This window comes from Herpailurus yagouaroundi, unplaced genomic scaffold (assembly GCF_014898765.1).
Source record: "Herpailurus yagouaroundi ecotype Mexico unplaced genomic scaffold, PumYag 140, whole genome shotgun sequence".
In the NCBI taxonomy this organism is placed as follows: Eukaryota; Metazoa; Chordata; class Mammalia; order Carnivora; family Felidae; genus Herpailurus; species Herpailurus yagouaroundi.
Genome location: NW_024412395.1, coordinates 91,778,868 through 91,801,214, shown reverse-complemented (window position 1 = coordinate 91,801,214; position 22,347 = coordinate 91,778,868). Strand labels below are relative to the sequence as shown.

Below are 22,347 nucleotides of genomic sequence, written 5' to 3'. Positions count from 1 at the left end.
GATAAACTAGAAGAAAGTCAGAAATAAATTCATACGTAAATTAGATAGAGGTCTTTATTCAAAACTTTTAAATTTAATTTTTATGTACATTATTGTTTGATTTGGGGATAGTGACTTTGGTACTAGAAGCTGAGAGTAAAAATAAGAGATGCTGGGGGAATGTGGCCATTAGTGAACGTGGCCAGACAATGAAAAGCCTGAGTAGAGCTTAGAGTTTTATAATTTTTCTTGTCACTTTTCCTGTTAAATTGGGAAATAGAAGATTTAATTAAAACATGCCAATAGACTTTCACCCAATCTTTAAGTAATTATAATATGGCACATGTACAAAATTAATGTGATCACCCAACTTAGTAACTCACACACACAGAGAAGAACATATATTTTCCTGAAAAGATTATAACTTGAAAGATCTTTGCCTCTGCCCATCAACTTATTTTCTTCTAAACCACCACCTTTAAAAAAAAAAAAAAAGCATGTATGCCACTTATCTACATTTGATCCTACTTCCTAAAACAATCCACAATGATTGGTAACCCAATATGAGAATTAAAGGACATTCAAATGTTTTTAAAAACCAATTTCTCAACAGCTAAACTTCTACTACTCTTTAATCCATTTAATCAAGCTGCTTTAACCTATGCTTGTCCTAGAACAGTACATCCTTGTCTCTCCACCAGTCTTTCTTTTGTATGATGAGCTAAACAAAGAAATGTGTACATAATTTTTTAAAATAATGAAATTTCTCTTTTTAAAGGAGTCTGATAAAATTATTAGTCATTCATTAAATACTTACCAGACAAGCATTCCCTGTTAGAATGCCTCAGTGCCAGGTGATGGAGTGCAGTAATGGGGAGAAAGGACAGGAGAAATGCAAGACAGAAATGGGTATGACATGATCATAGACCTTAATGAGCTATGGCATCATCTTATCCAAACTAATTTGTAAACCTCTTAAGTGAAATGAAATGTATTGTCCTGTGACTTTATATTTTAGAAATATTTATATGTAAGAACAAAATATATACAGGTGCATCTCTGTTTCAACACACTTGAAAATACATACTGTGCTTTTTTTCCCCAAAGCTCTTCACTCCTGTTTGGACCAATACTCTGTTTGTTAACCTGTAATTTTGCGCACTGCCAAGCTGTTCTTTCCATTTACCAGATCAAGAAACAGGACAATCCACTTGGAGTTGGAAATAAACATCATGTGATACTGCTGGAGCAGTTTTTGCATTAATTTACATGAGAACATGGAGATGACAAGACCCCACGAAGAGTAAAAGCTGGTCACAGTTGATACTGCATTTGAAATAGTGTGCAGGGATAACAATTTTAACGATGCAGGCACTTAAATTCATTATTTGTTGTCCTTTATCAAGGGAGAAAGTCAGTCCTTCTATACTCCCAGAGTAATGAAGGGGGCAGAGCAGGGAATGAAAATTAGAGAAGCGCTAGTTTTCTGCAGGGGAGACTAGAGGTCAGACAGGGGCTTGGGACCCAGATGTCCACATGAGCAGCTGACTTAAGTGCAGACTGAAAATTTTCCAGTCAAATCTGTTTCTTCCCTTGTTGGAAAAAGATGATTTTTTTTTTATTCACCTAAGTCAGTTTCAAAATATTTAGAGTGCTGACTATGAACTAGGTACAAATTCATATTTCTACTAATTTCAAAATAATCATTTCATAAGGGTTTAGATGCAGCTTTTCAAAGGTATGCATTTTTAACACTCTATGGTGAAATAAAGCAAATCATCTAGGAAAAATGGCAACATGTTAATACTGTTCTTAATATCACTCCTTTTTCTCTTTGCCCTTTTGCTCTTTAATCATGCAGATGATATCATAACTAGATCCACACAAATTCTGTTAAACCTTTTTTGTCTTATGATAGTAAACAAAGGTGTTACTGTATTTGGCAGAAGTCTCTTTTAAAGTGGCCAATTATTATTGATTAATATAGTGTTCATTGCAAAAGCACTGTTGGGGAAATTTGCAATAAATTTATTTTATTTTGACATGTACATAAGTGCAGTCACATAAATTCAGGGTAGTTCCATTATATAGAGATATACATACACAAATACACATATACATTATATATATACATGTATGTATAATGTATAATGTATAATATAATGTATGTATAATGTATAATGTATGTATACATTATATATATACATATATATATACATACACATACACACAAACCTGTTTACAAATTATTATGTATATGTATATATGTATGTATATGTATGTGTATATATGCATGTATATGTATATGTATGTATGTATATGTATATATATATGTATGTATGGTAATTTATCAACAGGTTTGAGTCACCATAATGTATATATTACTAAAGTTTATGTTTATGATGATAGGCTATATTTGTCTGTTGCCATATTGAAGTGAGTGGATAAAATATCCCTTATAGTTTGATTCATAAAAATAGATTAGAGGATGGAACTATATATATTTAGCTAAAACTCATAGCCTTTTAAAGAACTATTGCTTTACTAGGCTGTGTTTCTGTTTGCCTAGAACTTTTTAGAAACTCTAAATTTTTTTTTACTATAAATATAATTATATTTCCCTAAAGATATGGAATTGTATCCATACAATACTCTTTGGAGAAAGAAAAGTTAGAATTCTAAAAAGGCACAGTCTATTTTTACTATTTTTAGGTATATGAAAAATAACATAAATAGAAAGCAACCCATAATTTAATATCTTGGTTTCTTTTGTAAAATTTGTCCTTAAGTGTGTACACTGAAAACCAACCATTTATGAGAAAAATTTCTACCCTTCAGTTTAACAAGAGAAAGTTTTGAACACCTTCAGTGAAATTCAGTATCAAGCCTTATAAAAAACAAACAAAAAAAAAAACAAGCAAAAAACCAAAAAACAAAACCAAAAACAAAAACAAAAAAAATCCCACAGTCTACATTTGAGTTCTTTGTGGTCTTAATTTTCTCTAGTTCAGATGAAGTAAAAGATCTAGATATCAGCAGCATTTACATTAGAAAGAAGTTTCTTTTGTTTCACTACCATCCAATACAAGTCGAGGAATGTTTGCAAATTCTCAAAAAAAAAAAAAAAAAGAGTTCGTGAACTTCAATATTTTAGAAAATATACAATAAATTTAGGTTTCTAAATTTAATTTAAATAGAGAAGTTTAAATTCCTTGTTAGAAAACTGTTGAGTTTTTTGATAACGCTGTTGAAAGGGGAAGGAAAGGCGGAGCACAGTGGTGATTGACATGCTGGGTCCGAGACCATTGTACAGTCTGCCACAGAGAATTCCAGACCATCTGCCGGGAGATGTAACTTTTGAAACATTTTCCATGAAGGGCCACTCTTGGTATACAAATTAAATCTTCTGAAGAAGAAGGGCAGATTCTCCTGTTCTCCCTGTAGTTTTGCATGTTAACTAGTAGTCACTTCTTGAAGTATGGATTCATGGGGTCACATTCACCACAAACACACAATTAATTGGAGAACATTACATTAAAAGGAATAATCAAGTTTTCTTATAATTGTGCTTATGAGTAAATGGGTGTGGCAATTCTTTTCACTCTAATTATGTGATTCAGGGATAATATATGATGCAATAGACATTAGCCCTGTATGTAAAAAAATCTCTTAGAAAACTCATGTTTATTAAACATGCAATTTTTCAAACGTTTAAATCACATGCAAGCTTAGACTGACGATAACTAATCATGACTTGAAATAAATGTAATTTTATATTGATATTTTTATATTATTTAGAATATCTTAGTACTGTAAAAACTGTTTATTTTTTTTTTAATTTTTTTTTCAACGTTTATTTATTTTGGGGACAGAGAGAGACAGAGCATGAACGGGGGAGGGGCAGAGAGAGAGGGAACGGGGGAGGGGCAGAGAGAGAGGGAGACACAGAACCGGAAACAGGCTCCAGGCTCTGAGCCATCAGCCCAGAGCCTGATGCCGGGCTCGAACTCACGGACCGCGAGATCGTGACCTGGCTGAAGTCGGACGCTTCACCGACTGCGCCACCCAGGCGCCCCTGTAAAAACTGTTTAAATGAGACTTCCATGCACGGGGAAACCACTTGCCTAAATGGCCAAATGTTCTGAGCAGTGACATAGTTTCTTATACAAGTAGTAAATATATTTTGAACTATTTTTGGCAGTCAAATGCTCAAAACAAACATGGAAAGTCTGAAAAGTGTATTAAATTTTTAAGTAATATTTTAAGATTGATAGTGTAAAATAAATTTAATTGTGTCACAGCAAAAACTGTCCTATGTCCTCTCAAATGCTCCTTGAGTTCTGACTTGCAGGACTTTCTGATATTTATTAATCAATGAATATTTATTAATTAAATTTTCTACCAAGAATTATGCCAAGAGTTATGGGGGAAAAAAAAAGTTTAGGCATTACTCAGCTATAAAATTTAAAAAAAAAAATGTATCATGCTAGGGTATTTTTTGTATAAATAAACATTCTGTAATCCACATATAATGCTATGAGGTTATTCTAAAATGGCCTCAACTGTTTCACATTTAACCAATAACAACCATCTAAGTTAACACTTTCCTATTATATGCAACATATTCCACCTACTTAATGTAATTACAGTCCATTCCAGTGCCTTTACTCTATTACCCCATACTACTATCACCTCAGGAACTTGGCCTTGCTGTTTCCTCTATTTGAGTTCTCTTCTTTAAGATCATTGCATGATTTTCTTAAATGTCATTCTCTCAGAGACTCTTCCCTAACCTGTTCCATTATAAACCTCAACTCTCACCTAATTGCTCTTTTTACGCTAATTTATTCTGGTTAAATAACACGTATTATTCTTGAGACTTCATTTATTTACTTGTTTATTGTCTTTTGTTACCAGAATATAAAGTCCATAAGAATAGCACTTAGCCTCATTCACTGCTGAACACTCAATATTCAGATCAGTGCCCAAGACATAGTAGGTGCTCAGTAGGGAGATATTAAGTAGAAATTTTATTACTGAAGTTTTCATATATGCCCCAAGTTTTTAAGCCATCCAAAAGATGTATATACTGAAAAACAAATTATTAGTTTTATAGTTAAAGAGGAAGTGTCAAGAAATATAACATAATAATGTTGCTTCTAGTTTCATTGGAACTATCTAGAAAATTACAAATGCATGAATTCATTGCTATCCAACTGTAGAAGTTATTGAAGGTTAAACTTTGAGGGCAGAATGATATAATTTCAAATGCCCTATTCTTTTGTCATTTACAGTATTTAATTTCCAAGACCAAAACAAAGCAGAAATAAAGGGAGATCTCTATAAATTCATTACACTTAAAAATAATTTTCTAATTAAGTTTTGAATGTCTGCTTATCCAACTCACTTTTTTTTCCCTTTCCTTTTGAGTGTCATAATTTTCTATCAGAAGTTATTTTCTCTGAAAAGTGTTAAGGCAAGAAAATTCCTTCATTAAAGATTTAGTTTAAGAATATCATAGTATTAGATTAGTTTAAAATTTATAAAGTTAATTTTTGAATATTAGGAGCATTGAAATAATTCAAATCTCATATAAAATAAAATGGCATGCTACATGCCCCTTAATTTTCTATTCTGCTGTTGTTTCCAATTTCCCCAGGTAGAATATGCTTTAGTGTTTTTCACCACCATCTGAAAGTTTGACTTATGCATCATCTAGGTGCAGTAATGAATAAGAACTGACATCAAATATCAATATTATTGGCCCAGCTAAATGGTAATTGACATCAAGTTGGATTGCTGAAGAAGTAAACAAAATTGAAATTTTTTTGGCGTGTAAGTACTGCCTGACATCATTTGTCCTTCAGAGGATCAATGGCTGCATGACCTAAATGTTGTTTGTATTTCTTTATATAAAATGGCCAGAGACTGATACTAAGTACTTTCCATTTGAGTTTGGATAACAAACAAAGTTGAGAAAATCAGATATTGAACTTGTTTTACTAAAATGGAGAGAGTATAATTTTTTTTTTAAATAGGCAATTGCAGGTATCAGTATATTTCATGATTTAAATAAAAGGTAATGTGAATTAATGCATTTATGTACACATACTGGCAATTTAGGAAAAGCAATTCATCTATATCAGATCAAATTTAAAACACTTAAGTGACTAATTACTAAATGGTATATTCTGATATGAAAAAAACATCTCCTACTGAGATTTATATCCATTTTTATAGTAGGATTCAGCTCAAGTTTAGTACAAGTGCATAGTTTTTATTTGGAATAGCTTTAGAATTCCATTTTTTTAAATCTCTGTTAGAGTACAAAATGTATATTGCAGATTTATGGTTATACTACTGATATTATGTTAAACACAATTGAATTATGGGGCATAAGAAATTTATCTTATGTGTTTGTGTGTATTCTTTTATTTACTGTTACTTATTTGAATGCAAATGGATAAAAGGACTGTTAGCTTCATGAAAGAGAAGGAGAAGGAAAAGGAGAAGAAGAAGAAAGAGGAGGAGGAGGAGGAAGGAGGAGAGAGGAAGTGTGATAATAATAGCATTTTCTAGTTGTCAGGCACTATGTTAAATACATTTCATGTATAATCTAACACTCACTGTTCTTTTTATCATTCATTTTCAAAAAAGAACTGAATGATTGCTCAAGATTATATATCTCATGACTGGGAAAATCAGGATCCAAAAGTATAATTGAAATTTGGTAATTTTCCAGTGTCCCAAAGTCATAGGAAATGATGATTCTATAGAGGGTTTCTAAGGAGCAACTAATCTATCCTGATAATAAAATATGTTTAGCTTGCAGCCCACAGAATTTGGAAGGCTAATAAAATTGAAATCAATAAGATGCAATGATACAATGCTGTAATTAATTCTTTGTACTTTCATTTGTTCAGAACTCTGCATCCATTCACCATATTTTTGAACATTAAAAATATAAAATAAACTATACTAGATTTTAGAGATATTGAGTCAAATAAGATTTTAAACTGTTCTTTTTTTCATTTCTTTTCACTGCATTCCAATTTAGAAAGATTTTTTTTCCCAAAAAGTAAACAGTCAAAAAGTCCCAAGACAATTGTGAACTATGACTGATCTCCTGCTTCTGTGAAGGGATGAATAGGGTGACACTAAGATGGTAAGAGCTGGATAAAGGAACCAGTTAAGATGAAGGGAAAGCAAGAGTTTTATTTTTAACATGTTAAAAGAAGACATATTATAGATATTCAGGCTGAGAAGCAAAATAGCTAATGATAAGTGTAATGATGATGATCCAAGTGGGACCTACTTGGAAATCATCACATGTAGGCAAAATCACAGGTTTGAATGAAATGATGTGAAAAGAAAATGTGCTAAAAAACAGGATTTAAGATTGAGTCTTGACATTGTTTAATATTTAGCAGTCAAGAGATAAAGAAGGATTCAGCACAGTAGATTGAGAAGCAATGACCATGGAGATTTTACTTCTTAGGATTCATGAAAAATTTTTTTAAGTGATTATGAAAAGTAAAACCTGATAATAATGGAAAATTAATCAATGGATGTAACAATATGAAAATTAAGAGCAGTTTCAGTGGAGTTTTTGACTTGGAGTTCATACTTTAATGGCTGAAGAAAAGATGAAATAGGAAATTTCAGGGCAACATGGAGGAATAAGATAATGAAAATATAACACTGTCATTCAAACTTCAAAGAAATTATGGATTAAAAAGTGAAAAAATCAACATATATAAACTCAAAAACAGACAAAAACAAAACAAAAAACAATGAAACAAGGGTCGGCAAATTTAAAAAGAATCCAACAGAAATTCTATGGATCATAAATGTAGTAACAGAAATATAAAAACTCAATAGAGAAGTGTCTGGGTGGCTCAATCAGTTAAACGTCCAACTCTTGGTATCAGGTCAGACCATGATCTCACAGTTGTGACTTCAAGTCCCATATCAGGCTCTGTGCTGGCTGTGTGGAACCTGCTTGGGAGTCTCCCTTTCCTTCTCTCTCTGCCCCTCCCTCCCCTACTCATGCTGTCTCTTTCTCAAAAAATTTTTCACATATATTTCATAGATCTGTTGCTAAAAGCAATTTTAAATAAGTCTAAATTTATAAAATGAAACTATTAAGAATATGTGAAAGTAAGAAAAGTAAGGCAGCAAGTGATTGAGAGATGGAATGTCAAACATTTTTTTAAAAAATGGGAAATTTTGGAGCAGGTTTATATACAGATAAAAATACTCCTATAGGAAGGGGGAAAGAAGGATATAACTGTAAATGTAAACTTATGAAGAGAGTGAAAGAAGAATGGGACATGAAATTTATTGTACAATCTAAAATATTAAAATATCTTAGAGGCTGACAACTCCTATGATTACTGAAGGTGAGACAGTGACAATGCCTGGAGATGCCCATACATTTAGAAATGTAGTAGTAGGAATAAGAGATTTCTTCTCTGAAGGCTTTTATTTTATCATAAAACAATGAGTCAAGGATATAAGAAGAGGGTCTGTGGAGGAGAGGGAAGTGGGAGTATGAGGATATTTGAGGAAAAGGTATGAAAGTAATCTAAGTGAATAGAAAAGTGAACACACTAAACAAATATATTTTAAATGTTCAGTAATAATGAGTGGTTATTTGTACCTTGGAGTCATAAATTTAAAGTTAACTTAAAGAAAGAGAAAAAAATAAAAAAAGGCCCAGGTTTCCAGTTTAAGATGGAAACATAGGAAGACTCTGAACTCACCTTCTCCACAGACACACCAAATTTAACCTATTAATATAACAATTTCTACTGAAGAGGAACTTAGCACTGACTAAATAGCTACTAAACAACCAAAGACAGAACAGCAAGATAATAGCAGGAGAGATGGAGACATGTCATGCTTTAAAAGGGTGACTATAGCCTATTTGACAATAAATTATATTGTAAAAATGAAATAAATAAATTAAATAAATGCCTGGTAGAATTCACCTGGCAGTGGTGGGGTGGGGCGTGGGATATGTTCAAATGTAAGTTACAAACTAACCAATCATGGCTTAAGCAAATAAATGGCTTATTTTTCCACATAAAAAAAAAAAAAAAAAAAAAAAGAGTAGCATATACAGCCACAGCTCCAGCCAGCCAGCAACAGCTACCACCAAGCACATGCAAGCTGCACAGGGGTGACCATACATAAGACAACTCCCTCAAGTTTAGGAGAAGTAGCCATTTTACTGAATCCATAGAAACAAACACAGAAAGTCAAACAAAATGGGGGAGACACAGGAATATTCTCCAAAAGAAAGAACAAGAAAAAAAAACCTTAGTAAGAGAATTAAATGAAACAGAAAGAAACACTTTGCCCGATAAAGAATTGAAAGTAATGATCATAAAGACACTCACTGGGCTGGAGGAAAGAACGGAATAATTCAGCGAAAGCTTCAATAAAGAGATAGAAAACATTAAAAAGAACCAGTCAGAACTGGAAAATACAATAAATGAAATAAAAACACACTAGAGGGAATCAACAATAGATTAAGGATGCAGAAAAAACTATTGAAAGAGCAGACCTAGGCCGGCCAACTCCATTTTGTTCTGTGTCCTCCATCTTGTTCTGTATCCTCCATCTTGAGTGACTATGTCCCTGACATGGCTGCAGAGAGAAATTCCCTGCTCAAACCTCAGACCACACCTCCTCCCCTTGAGTAACTTCCGGATCAAACCATGCCCAGCAACCTGCGAAACAGGACTCTGACCCTTCCCCAGCCAATCGGCTGAGGCCATGACCATTACCTCACCAACTACCCCTAGACCCCTATAAAACCTTTGTGCTTTTGAAACTCGCTCTCTCTCTCCGGTATCTCACCGCTGCATCGGTGCAGGTAGGGGATTGAGCTTGAGCTAGCTCGAGCCTTGCAAAAGCTTTGCTTTTGCATTGGACTCGGCTCCCTGGTGGTCTTTGGGGATCACGGATTCTGGGCATAACACTATCAGCAATCTGGAAGGCAAGGTAATGGAAAGCACACAAGCTGAACAGCAAAAAGAGAATTAAAAAAAATTTTTTTAATGTTTATTTATTTGAGAGAGAGAGACAGAGTGCAAGTGGGAGAGTGGCAGAGAGAGAGGGAGACACAGAATTTGAAGCAGGCTCCATCCAGCCTCTGAGCTGTCAGCACAGAGCCTGACACGGGGCTTGAACTCATGAACCCTGAGATCATGACCTGAGCTGAAGTCTGGCACTTAACTGACTGGGCCACCCAGGTGCCCCGAGAAGAATTTTTAAAAATGAGGGCAGATTAAGAGGTATCTTGGACAATATCAAGCAACAAACATTCACCTTATAGGGGTGAAGAGAAGAAGAGAGAGAAGAAGAAGAAGAAGAGAGAAATAAAGATGTAGTAAACTTATTTGAAGAAATAATAACTGAAAACTTCCTTAATCTAAGGAGAGAAATAGACATCTAAGTCCAGGAAGTACAGAGAATTCCAAACAAGATGAATTCAAGGAAGTCCACACCATAGCACATGATAATTAAAATGTCAAAAGTTATAGATAAAGAGAATCCTAAAAGCAGCAAGAGAGAAAAAGTTACTCACAAGAGAAAAGCTTACAAAGCTATCAGCTGACTTTTCAGCGGAATTTTTGCAAGCCAGAAGGGAGTGACATGATATATTCCAAGTGCTGGAGGAAAAAAAACCTACCACCAAGAATACTCTACCCTTCAAGGTTATCATTCAGATAAGAAGGAAAGATAAAGAATTTCCCAGACAAATAAAAGATAAAGGAGTTTATCACCACAAAACGTTTTACAAGATATGTTAAAGAGATTTATTTAAATGGAAAATAATTGGCCATAATTAGACCTAACAAAAATATGAATAAAAAGATGTAAAATATGACAACATATACATAAAATAGAGAATGGAGTAAAAAGGAAAGAGAAAGGGGAAAGAAAACACATTCATTTAGATTGTGTTTGAACTTGAATGATCATCAAATTAATATGAACGGCTATTTACTTAGAATGTTATATATGAGCCTCATGGTAATCCCAAACCCCAAGCCTATGATAGATACACAAACAAATAAGGAGAAAGATAGCCAGACAAAACACTATAGATATTCGCTGATCACAAAGAAAGAGAACAAGAAAAGAAAAAGGAAAAAAGAACTACAAAAACAACAAGAAAATAAATTTTAAAAATGGCAATAAGTACATACCTATCAATAATTACTTTAAATGTAAATGGCCTAAATGCTCTAATCAAAATAGAGTGGCAGAACAAATATAAAAACAAGACCATCTATATTCACCTAGAGGAGACTCATCTCAGACCTAAAGATGCATACAGACTGAAAATGAAGGGATGGAAAAACATTCACCATGCAAATGGAGGGGAAAAAAAACCTAGGTTATCAATATCTGTACCAGACAAAATAGACTTTAAAGCAAAGACGATAACAAGAGACACAGAAAGACATTACAGAAAGTTAAAGGGATCAATCCAACAAGAGGATATAACAGTTGTAAATATGTACCCAACACTGGAGCACATAAATACATAAAGCAAAGATTAACAGATATAAACAGAGAAATAGGTGGTAATACAGTAATAACAGGGGACTTTAAAGTCCTATTTTAATACTTTAAAGTATTATTACTCCACTTACATTGAAAATCAATCAGAAAACAATGTCATTGAATGACATATTTGACCAGATGGACATAACAGATATATATAGAACATTCCATTCAAAAACAACAGAATATGCATTCTTTTCAAGTGCACATGGAATCTTCTTCAAAATAGATCACATATTAGGCCATAAAGCCTCAATACATGCCATGCAACTTTCCCAACTACAATGGTATGAAACTAGAAATAAATCACATGAAAAAAACCTGGAAAAAAATACAAACATGTGATTAAATAAAATGATACTAAACAATCAATGAGTCAATGAAGCAAGAGAGGAGTAATCAAAAAAATACATGGAGACATATGAAAATGAAAACACATTGGTCCAAAATTTTCACTCATGATAAAAACTCTCAACAAAAATCAAATAAGGAACGATATATGGAAATCATATATGAAAAACCCATACTTATCATTCTCAATAGGGAAAAACTGAGACAACCTACTGAATGGGAGAACATATTTTCAAATGATATATCCAATAAAGGATTATCCAAAATATGTAAAGAACTTCTACAAATTATCACCAAAAAAACCCAAACAATCTTACTAAAAATGGGCAGAAGACCTGAATAGATATCTCCAGAAAGAAAACATACAGGTGGTAAACAGATACATGAAAAGATGCTCAACTTCACTAATGGGAAATGCAAATCAAAGCACAATGAAATATCATCTATATCTGTTAGAATGCGTAAATCAAGAAGACAAGAAACAAGGCAAGTGTTGGCAAGGATGTGGAGAAAAGGAACTGTTTAGAAATACTATATGATCCAATAATTCCACTACTGTGTATTTATCCAGGGAAAACCAAGACACTAACTCCAAAAGATATATGCACCTCTATGTGTATTGTGGTATTATTTAAAATAGCCTAGACATGGAAGCAATCTAAGTGTCCATCAATAGACAAATGGATAAGGAAAATGTGGTGTATACACACACACACACACACACACACACACACACACACACACACACACAGTGGGATATTACACAGCCATAAAAAAGGATGAGATCATGCCATTTGAGACAACATAGATGAACGTGGAGGGGATTATGCTAAGTGAAATAATTCAGACTGAGAAAGCCAAATACCATATGACCCCATTCATAAATGGAATGTAAAAAAAAAAATGAGTAAACAAAAAGCAGAATCAGGACTATAAATACAGAGAACAAACTGATGGTTGGCCAGAGGGGAAGAGGATGAGGGGTTGGGCAAAATGGGTGAAGGATAGAGGAAGATACAGGCCTCCAGCTATGGAATGAGTAAGTCATGGGAATATAAAGCAGAGAATAAGGAATACAGTCAAAGACATTTTAACAGTGATGTAACAGGACCAATGGTAGCTATATTTGTGATAAACATAGCATAATACATAAACCTCTTAAATCGTTAAGTTGTTCACCTGAAACTAATGCAACATTTTGTGTCAACTATATTTTAAAAAAAACAACCAGAAAGCAACCAATTTGATGGTATAGTATATTAAAATCTCCCACTTTTTATTTAATTTTAATTTTAATTTTTTAAATTAAAAAACACTTTTTTAATTAAAAAAATTTTTTTTAATTATTTAGTTATTTTGAGAGAGACAGAGAGAACATGAGTGAGGGAGGGACAGAGAGAGAGGGAGAGAGAGAATCCCAAGCAGGCTCTGTGCCATCAGTCAGCGCAGAGCCTGACAAGGGGCTCAAACCCGGGAAACTGTGACCATGACTTGAGCTGAAATCAAGAGTCAGACACTCAACCAACTGAGCCACCAAGGCACCCCAATTCTCTTGAATTTTTAAATCCTTTCTGTACAGGCTAAAGAATGTAGATTTTCCAGGTATGTAATATAGAGAAAATTAGGTCAAGTTGAACTAAAGTTCTTTGCAATGGAACTGACAGAATGGCAACTGAAGAACCTAAGGTGGGGTAAAATGATAAAGTGAAGGCAGAAAGGGTGATAAGAAGGTGAGTGAGATTTTAACTGATTAGACCTCTCAGTAAGGGAGAGAAAATGTTGTACTGGATTTACTTAAGACCTGGAAAGACAAATAAGCTTTCAGAAAAGCATGCTTGGAAATGAGATTTTGGATGCAATACATTTACAGTTAATGACTAAGGTGTTCAGAGTCTGACTTCTGGAACATGTAGCTGAGGAGCAAAAGGGTGTTGGAGAAAATGTGGTCAAGGAAGTACGTGGTCAGACTATCTCATTGGCCACATAGGTAGAGAAAGAGTGATTCAGGAACTGTAGTCTTCAAAGAATGAAGGAGAGTGCCTGGGAGATTCTCAGCAGTGAAATCTATTCAAGCGGTCAATCTGCTTTAGGATTTCAGTGGGATGCTGGTGTATTTTGAGTTTAAAAGATCTCATTTGATCCATGAGCCCTCACTTAATTCTGGAAGTCAATTTTTTCCTTGATGACCCTTAAAATGAAGCTAACTTAGACCATACTTCCTTATGGTAGGAAGTGCAGGGTAAGATACTTAGGGATAGAATGCAGACTGGACTTAATCTTTTCCCATACCTTTATGTTTTATGAGTTCTTTGGCTTTTTGATGTTTTCATTTTGATTTTATGGCCATTTTGACATACAGAAGGTGTTATATTTATTTCTGTTATTGATAGACCTTTCAAGCCAGCAGGTTTTCCCTTATTACTTAGACTTTCATTTCCAGAGAGTTATGTTTGTTCCTCAATCTGAGCTCATTACCCCTCCCATCTCTCATATACCCTTCACTACCATTCTCCATATACATAGTCAGCCAATTCCCCTAAAATCCCAACACTTCCTTTATCTTCCTTGCTTAAATTGTGACCCTGAATATCATCCACAATTACCACTTTCCTTCTAGATATCTTACCCTCCACATGACTCAAGGTCAACAGATGGAGTAGGTATCTTCCTTGGTACAAATTCCTTAAACCCATTTTTCTCTTATCTATTCAAAACTTCAGACTGCTGTAAAGATAACACTGATTGACTTCATGTTCCTTCACCTCCATTCTTGGCAGCTACAGCTTTCACGGCATTATATATGTGGAAAACAAGTTAGAATTTGATTTGTCTTCTATTAAGGCTATATACAATGTTATCCATTTTTGAACCAGAATATCCATATTTTATTTAATTGCAATAAAGACACATACCTCTATATTTGGAAAATCAATATAACAATATTTGAATTAATACAACAGGTTAATTCGAAGTAAGAATAGGACTTGAGGTAAGTCTGAAGACTCCTCTTTCTAATTAAAGCCCTATACCTACTAGAATTGTCTTTGATCCTGTACAGCCTTCCAATTTTGTTCAACAATGAGGCTAAATTCCTAGCTTAAATGTGTGAGGTGGAGGTAAATACTCCCAAGGAAAGATACATTGGTATTCTAATAGAGTTGATTTATAGTGTTCACCTGACTTCATCAGGCAGGCACAGCAATAGCCACACTGGCTACCTGCCTTTGAAAACAGCTGGAAACAGCCACGGAAAGATGTATTAACATACATATATATATGTTATATATGTATACACATATATGTATGTTATATATGTATATATGTATATATGTATATATATGTGTTAACATACATATATATGTTATTATATATATATGTTATATATATATATATGTTATTGGTTTTGTGTTTAACGTACATTGAATTTTCTATTACTAGTTTTTCAGCAATTACTGTCAATTTTTAAAATTTTTGTTTTGCTTTACAAAATGGACTTAGTAGAAAGCTTTCATAGTTCCTTAAAATGTTTCATTAAACAGATTACTTTAAAAAGCAGTTTTAAAAAATATCTATTTCCAATAGAAAAATCAGTCAGAAATAAAGACATCATAGCCCTAATAATATAACATAGAAACACAATTCAATTTATGTAGAGTTTTAGGACCATAAATAACTATCGTATGTTGGGTGTTTGTTTCTGCGTTTCTTGGTTGCTAGCTAGGTAACACTGAATTTTACATTTATGATTTCTGCTCAGAAGTTTAAAATGTAGAATTTACCTAAAACTGTGTTTACGTAAATAGCTAAATACATTTTTAGCTAGTAATGCAATTTGAATACATATCCCTGAAGGCATCAAACAATTAGCAAGTCTAATTCTAAATAATTCAAATCTCTGCCTGCTATACATGCACTGTATAATTCATTTATTATGACAGCTTTGTCTGATGGTTTATTTGAATGGGAACTGTGTCACAATGCCATGTCCTTGAGTAAAAGTCTTTGTGCTCTTTCAGTCACTACTACCTCCTAAACTTTTGATATTCTTTGGCAAGTATGTGAAATAAAACCGTTTCCAAAACAACTGACATATGTGACCAAAAATTTCACTTAGGAGTGTCAGTCATCATAACAAAATATCATTTTGTTAATATCATATTTTGTTAGCTATCTCGGACATCTGGGCCTCATATTCATCATCTTGCTTTTGAATTATGTATACTTAATGCACATCTTCCTTGGTTGCTAAATAAATAAATTTAATTTGGCTATTTCCATATTTATTAATTTTATTACTTGAGATGTTAAATGGTATGTCTTTTTTAGCTATGTTATTGCTTACCAAAAATAAAATGCCTAACTCACAAAATAATTTATTTCCATTTAGCTTCCATTTAATTTTCTTAGGGTGTGTAAAGCTGTAAGCTGTTTAATAGATTTTTAGCATAAATATCCTTATATCATATGGGTTCATAGTGTTTAAATGGCTCCATAATTCTGCTAAAAATAAAATTTTACTTGGTACCTAGAACTAATCCATAATATATTGGCTCAATAGAGTCAATTAATTGGAAATTCCTTACTAAGATGAATTTGTTAAAATATAATTGTAATTGAGCCCATCACTAACATTCCAGGTGTCATTCACAGCGACACCAGCACAATTTTAGTTGGAGCAAACAACATGCCTTTAGAAGAAATAATTTTTAGTGAGCATTTTTCTTCCGTCTAAAAGAATAATAACAGCATGATAGTATCAGAATTTTGACAACGCTGTCATTTTGAAGTTAGAAGTAGGTAATCTATCAGATTAATTTTTTAGCTAATTGGGAAAGAAGAGGGATATGGAATTAAGATTCACACTCTATTGGGAATTTAGAGACAAAGTGAAATGTTAGCAATAATTAAATCATAGAGTTTGAAAGGACTTGAGAGGTCATCTATCAGTCAAATAGCTTTCATCTGAGAAAGAACAAACTTAAATCATCCTTCCCTGAGAACTATCTGCACCCTTTTAGCTTAGCAACTCAAAGCCGTGTTTAACAGTCTTCCTAGTTGGTGAAATCATCCTGATATCTGAATGCCTCAAGCTTATGGATAAACACTTTTGCTATGTCATCAGTTTATATGAAGAAAGATATATTTGAAACCTTTCAATGAGCAATTGAAAAACTGTCAAATCAAGGTTGCTCTGTTCTAACCTGAAGGAAGTCTATTTTACTTTGACGGCTTTTTTATTCTTGGGTTTCCATTCAAGCATTTTCATTATTTTTATGATTCTACATTAATATTTACAAGTCTATCCTGCTTACTTTTGTGAAGCTCATATTAGACAAGACACTTTAAAAAAATGTGTTTAAGTGGAGTAAGTATAGTAGAATTCCTCGTCATTCCTCCCACTGTATATTGTACATGTGTGTTTTAAACTTCTGCAACCCAGACTATATATTTTTTCCACTGCCATAATTAATCCCTAGCCTTGTTCTCTTCACCCTGTTAACTTACCATCCCCCCACCCCTGGGACTTTGTTTCAATACAGTTAACTTGTATATATGAAGTATTAAAATAATTTATCCAGAGAACTGAACTCACCCTAGGAGTGAAGGTGGCATCATTGACAGAATGCATATGACCATAAAGTGATTGCTCACAGTTACCCTAGGAAGACAAAGCAGAAATAAAATCAAATAAATTTCTCCAAATATGTGACAGAAATAAAAAGATAATTAATTTTATTTGGTTTAAAGTATTGTTTAGTCCAATAATGAAATTATACATTCTCATGATAGAAAATGTTAGCTTTTGCTATCAGCTACCATTCAAAATCAGACATGGCTGTGCTGGTAAGTGTGTTATACATGCTGGTCTATGGACTGAAATTCAAGTATCCTCACTTTTATGCTACTGAGCTGGTGGTGAATTCTCACTATGTGAGAATTAGCATAGTTTTCAAGCCATGGGGTCAACATTTACAGAGGTTTCTTGTTTTTACCTCATTTCCATCACAGCTAAGTATGTAGGGTTCTTTTGTTTGTTATGGAATACAAGATCACATTTTAATTCCTGAATTTTGAAAGTTTGTCATTAATATCATTACATGATAAAAATGTTATAACACATGTAAATTCTTTTTAACACAAAATAATCATTTGTTTTATGAACACTATACTTCACATCTATCCATTCAGGTCATCTTTTCCAAACAATAACTAAAATTATTAGCCACAAAAATTCCCAAACTTCAGTTTAAATTATCTCAAGAAAATTTGGCTCACAACACATTACATGGGGGATTTTAATATGGGGACTTTTAATTTTGACACCAATGTTCAAAAGACATTCTTAATTATCTTATGGAAATAACACAAATTTTGTAGAAGAACCAGAGAAAGTCATGTGTGGAATATTGTTTGTATAATCTTGTTATGGGCTAAAATTCAGATGTAATTGAACAATGTCTTCATTCAACAAATATTTTTGAGCAGTTAATCTATGTCAGGCACAAAGAACCTTGAACATAAAACATAACATAAAACAAAGCACCTTGTCTTCATCCACCCTATATTATAAGGGGATAGGGTGGGAATAGATATTTTAAAAAGTATAAAGTGTGTTTGTGGAGATCATAAGTATTGGGGAAAAAAAAGAAAAGTCAGATAGGGTAAGGGGTATCATGGGTTTTGGGATTGAGGGGCTAAGAGTAAACCAAATTATCAAGGGAATGATATGGTTTGACTACATTTAAAAAGTAAGGTTTGAACAAAAATTGAAGAAAACCAAGCAGACATCAAGAGAAAAAGAATTCCAGGAAGAAGGAAAAGGTAAAGCAAATGTCTCAGAGAGAGGAGTTTTTACATAGTGTATTTCTAGAACAAAGCAGCCAATGTGGCTGGGGAGAGGTCAATCAGGAGAACAGGCTTATTAAAAGGCTTCATCTCCTCTCATTCACTACCTGGTATTTACTTAGTCCTAAACCCATTTACTGCTGGTTGAAAGACTACAGAAAAGATTACAAAATGAGACATGGAAGAGTATTATCATCATGTCTCCTCATTGCTATAGGACATCCATGGATAGTTTGGAACTAAGAAAAGTTAGACAGGCTTTATAACTAAGCTCTGTTTAGTCCTATTACTGTTGTGTTCACAAAGTTAAATTTCAAATATTTATTTACAGAATTAATGCTTGCTGTTAATCCCTTTTCACAGAATGCAAAATTTCCCCACATGAATTTAAATTTCACAAAAATATGTTGAAACATCTTGGTACTCTTTCCAGATCCCCCTGCCCATGTTATTCTGGTTCAATTATCTTGATACTGTTACAACTTTAAACCAATTATGCTGAGAATTTCAAATTCTCTAAATACCCAAAGTAGAAATAAATTACTTACAAAGCCAAAATGGCAAAGTAAAGTAAAGTTATAATTAGCTTTAATATATTGTCTTAGGAACTTTTATAGTTAATTTTCTTTGAGAACTAATATCATATATAGTTGTATAATATTATACTTGCATAGTGAGGGTGTATATATATATATATGTATATATATATATATATTATATATTTAAATTAGCAAAATTTTTTTTTGCATTAGTAAAAGTTTTACATTTGATGCTCTTCTAAAGTGAGAATCTCTAAACTATTTGATTAATTGTTAAGGAAAATGGAGTTTTCTGATTCAAATCCTGAATGCCAAGTTTTAATTCAAAGTAGAATCTCTAAGGCACTCTTGAAAAGCCCTGGAAATATGGGGTTATAATGGAAATGCTGACAGACCACATTTGTGCTGCTATAACAAAACCTGACTTGAAGATAAATGTTTCATGAATTAGGAAAAGTTAAAAAAAGCTTTTCTATCCAGCTTTGTTCCCAAGATAAAAGTGAATCTACTCTTTTTGTGGAAGAGGGAAAATGTAGGTTACTAATATTCTAGTCTGCAAACAGCCTTAATCAAAAGTAATACCCAAATCAGATAGTAAAATTTGGAATATCTTCTTTGATGAATTCTTGTCAGAATTGTTTTCTTTCAAAGAAGTGGAAAAAAAATGGAATAGTGAAGAGTCTTATAAGAAAAAAGCCAAAACAAAACAAAACAAAAACAAAAAAAAACACATGTGACCCAACATGTCATTGCACCAGTATTTAATTCTCTCAGAGAAGCTGTGTGCAGTGATGATTGCTATCACTGGCCCTGGGGATAGAAACGTCTGGGACTTAATTCTTGGATCTGCTACCTAATAGCAGTGTGACCTTAAACAAATTGCTTCACTTCATTGTGCTCCAATTGCCTCATTTAATTCTCCAAACAAACCTATAGGTTAAATACCATTACCGTGCCAATGAGGTAATGATATTTAACCTATAGTCTTGTTTTGAGAATTATATTGGAAAAATGCATGTGAAATGTTGATGGAGTGCCTAACACAGAGTGACAGCCTGACAAATATTAGCCCTGGACTTGCAACATAGACCACCGAAATGCTGATGACTTTCAAATAATCTCTGCCCTTAGCTCTCCTGCCTTCTTAAAGATCCCAATAAAGAGTAGTAGAGGCATTGGTGCTGCCTTTTCTATTTGTCTGTCAGATTCACTCCCCATGTGGCACTGTCCTACTCTGTGCCCTGCTCTCTACCAACAACATCGCTTTGGGCACTCAAGCTCTTGGGTGTCTGGTTGGATTCATCCAGAGGGGGCATCAATAGGATATGAAAGAGCAGAAAGATAAAGAGGACAGATAAATGACCGCTTTACCTCTCTTCCTGTTCAGCTGTGATATTGTCACTGGTCCTGTTTTCTACCTAATTCCACTACTATGTGGGTCCTTGGCCATGACTATAGCTCCAATGTGTCCAGTAATGCTCTCCTTGCCCTGCCCCTTCAGACTTCCCATTGTTGCTAACTCTTGGTTGCTGTGTTTGGTCCCTTAATCCCATTCACATCTCTGTAAACATTCAACTTGAGTTTACTTCATGTATCATCTGTTTCCTGCTAGTGATGCAGCATGTCAGACATAGTATGCAAAAGCAGACTTTTTTACTTACTATGTCTCAACTGCCTATCTTTACTCTGCCAAATCTTTCCCTCTAAGTAAATGGCATCACCAGTTGCTCAAACAAAAAACTTTAGGTATGGGGCGCCTGGGTGGCTCTGTCAGTTAAGCATCGAATTTCGGCTCAGGTCATGATCTCACGGTTAGTGGGTTTAAGCTCTGCATCGAGCTCAGTGCTGACAGCTCAGAGCCTGGATCCTGCTTGAGATTCTGTGTCTCCCTCTCTGCCCCTCCCCTGCTCGTGCTCTGTCTGTCTCTCTCTCTAAAATAAATAAACATTAAAAAATTTTAAAAAATATTAGGCAATAAAAAACCCCTGAGAATTAGAATACTTATCTTTCTACCCCCACTCCCCTCCTTTCCCTCATCCAGCATATCACCTTCTTCTTCAGCATAGATCCCTACTTTGCCTACCTCTGTCTCTCTTTACTATTACCACTGTGTGCAGGAAACCATCCATCATATGCAGCCCAAAGACAGCAGGAGCAACCTTATTGGTCTCCTCACTTCTACTCTCATCCAACTTCCCATCTATTCCTCTCACAGCCAGTAGAGTGATCAATAAAACCTGGATCAGATCACACCATGTTCCTGCTAACAGCCATCTGAACATTACCATCGCTCAGAATAAATTCCAGACTCCTTCCACAGGTATTGGTAGCCAATGAATAGGCCACTCTGCTTTATTTCTTTCATATCATTCATCATTAACTAAAATTGCTTAAAAATCTGTCTCTTTGTTTGTTGTTAGCTTTCTCCCAATAGAATATAGCTCCACAAGAGAAACTTGTTTGAAACTTATTTGTCTTGTCCACCACTCTTATTATCCCCAGGGCCCAAGACAGCTGTGGTATAATTTGGTAAAAAGTTGTTAAGTAAAAAAGTAAACAGTTACATGGAGATCACAACTGAAAATTGGAAAAAAAAAATCTACCCTCACCAGATATCTTATTTTTGGATACATATCTTGGTCTTCTTCCTAATATTTATTTTGATTTTGGTTAATCATGACATGTAATGTGCACAGTCTTATTCCTCTCAACTCCTTTGTCGTAACTTGGCTCCAACCCTGTAGCATATTTACACTTTGACTCTGCCAAGACAGTTGATGACTCCAGATGAAGGAGGCAACTTTACATTTTTTCAGTGTTCATTATGTGACTAAAACATCTTGTGCTAAATTATTTACTTTTGTTATTACATTTAATCCTCACAGCAACTCAAGGGCATGGATCTCAACTCATCTAGAGATGAGAAAACAGAAGCACTAATCCACCACTGCAGAGATACAGAGTGCCAAAGGCAAGACAGTCGTAGCTCCTCTTTGTTGTAATCACAAAGTCATCTAACCAGTAATGTGAAAGAATTTGAAGGGAGAAG

The 22,347-nt window shown here is 33.8% G+C and overlaps 1 protein-coding gene across 2 annotated transcripts in view; it reads right to left on the bottom strand.

Moving 5' to 3' along the window:
* SPAG16 (sperm associated antigen 16) overlaps nt 1-22,347 on the bottom strand; it is a 1,036,541-nt gene that overhangs the window by 284,157 nt on the left and 730,037 nt on the right. For both annotated transcript variants that reach the window (XM_040476151.1, XM_040476150.1), the window contains one exon: nt 17,507-17,572. In XM_040476151.1, coding sequence (XP_040332085.1) covers nt 17,507-17,572 — 66 coding nt within the window. The remainder of the gene's footprint in view (nt 1-17,506; nt 17,573-22,347) is intronic.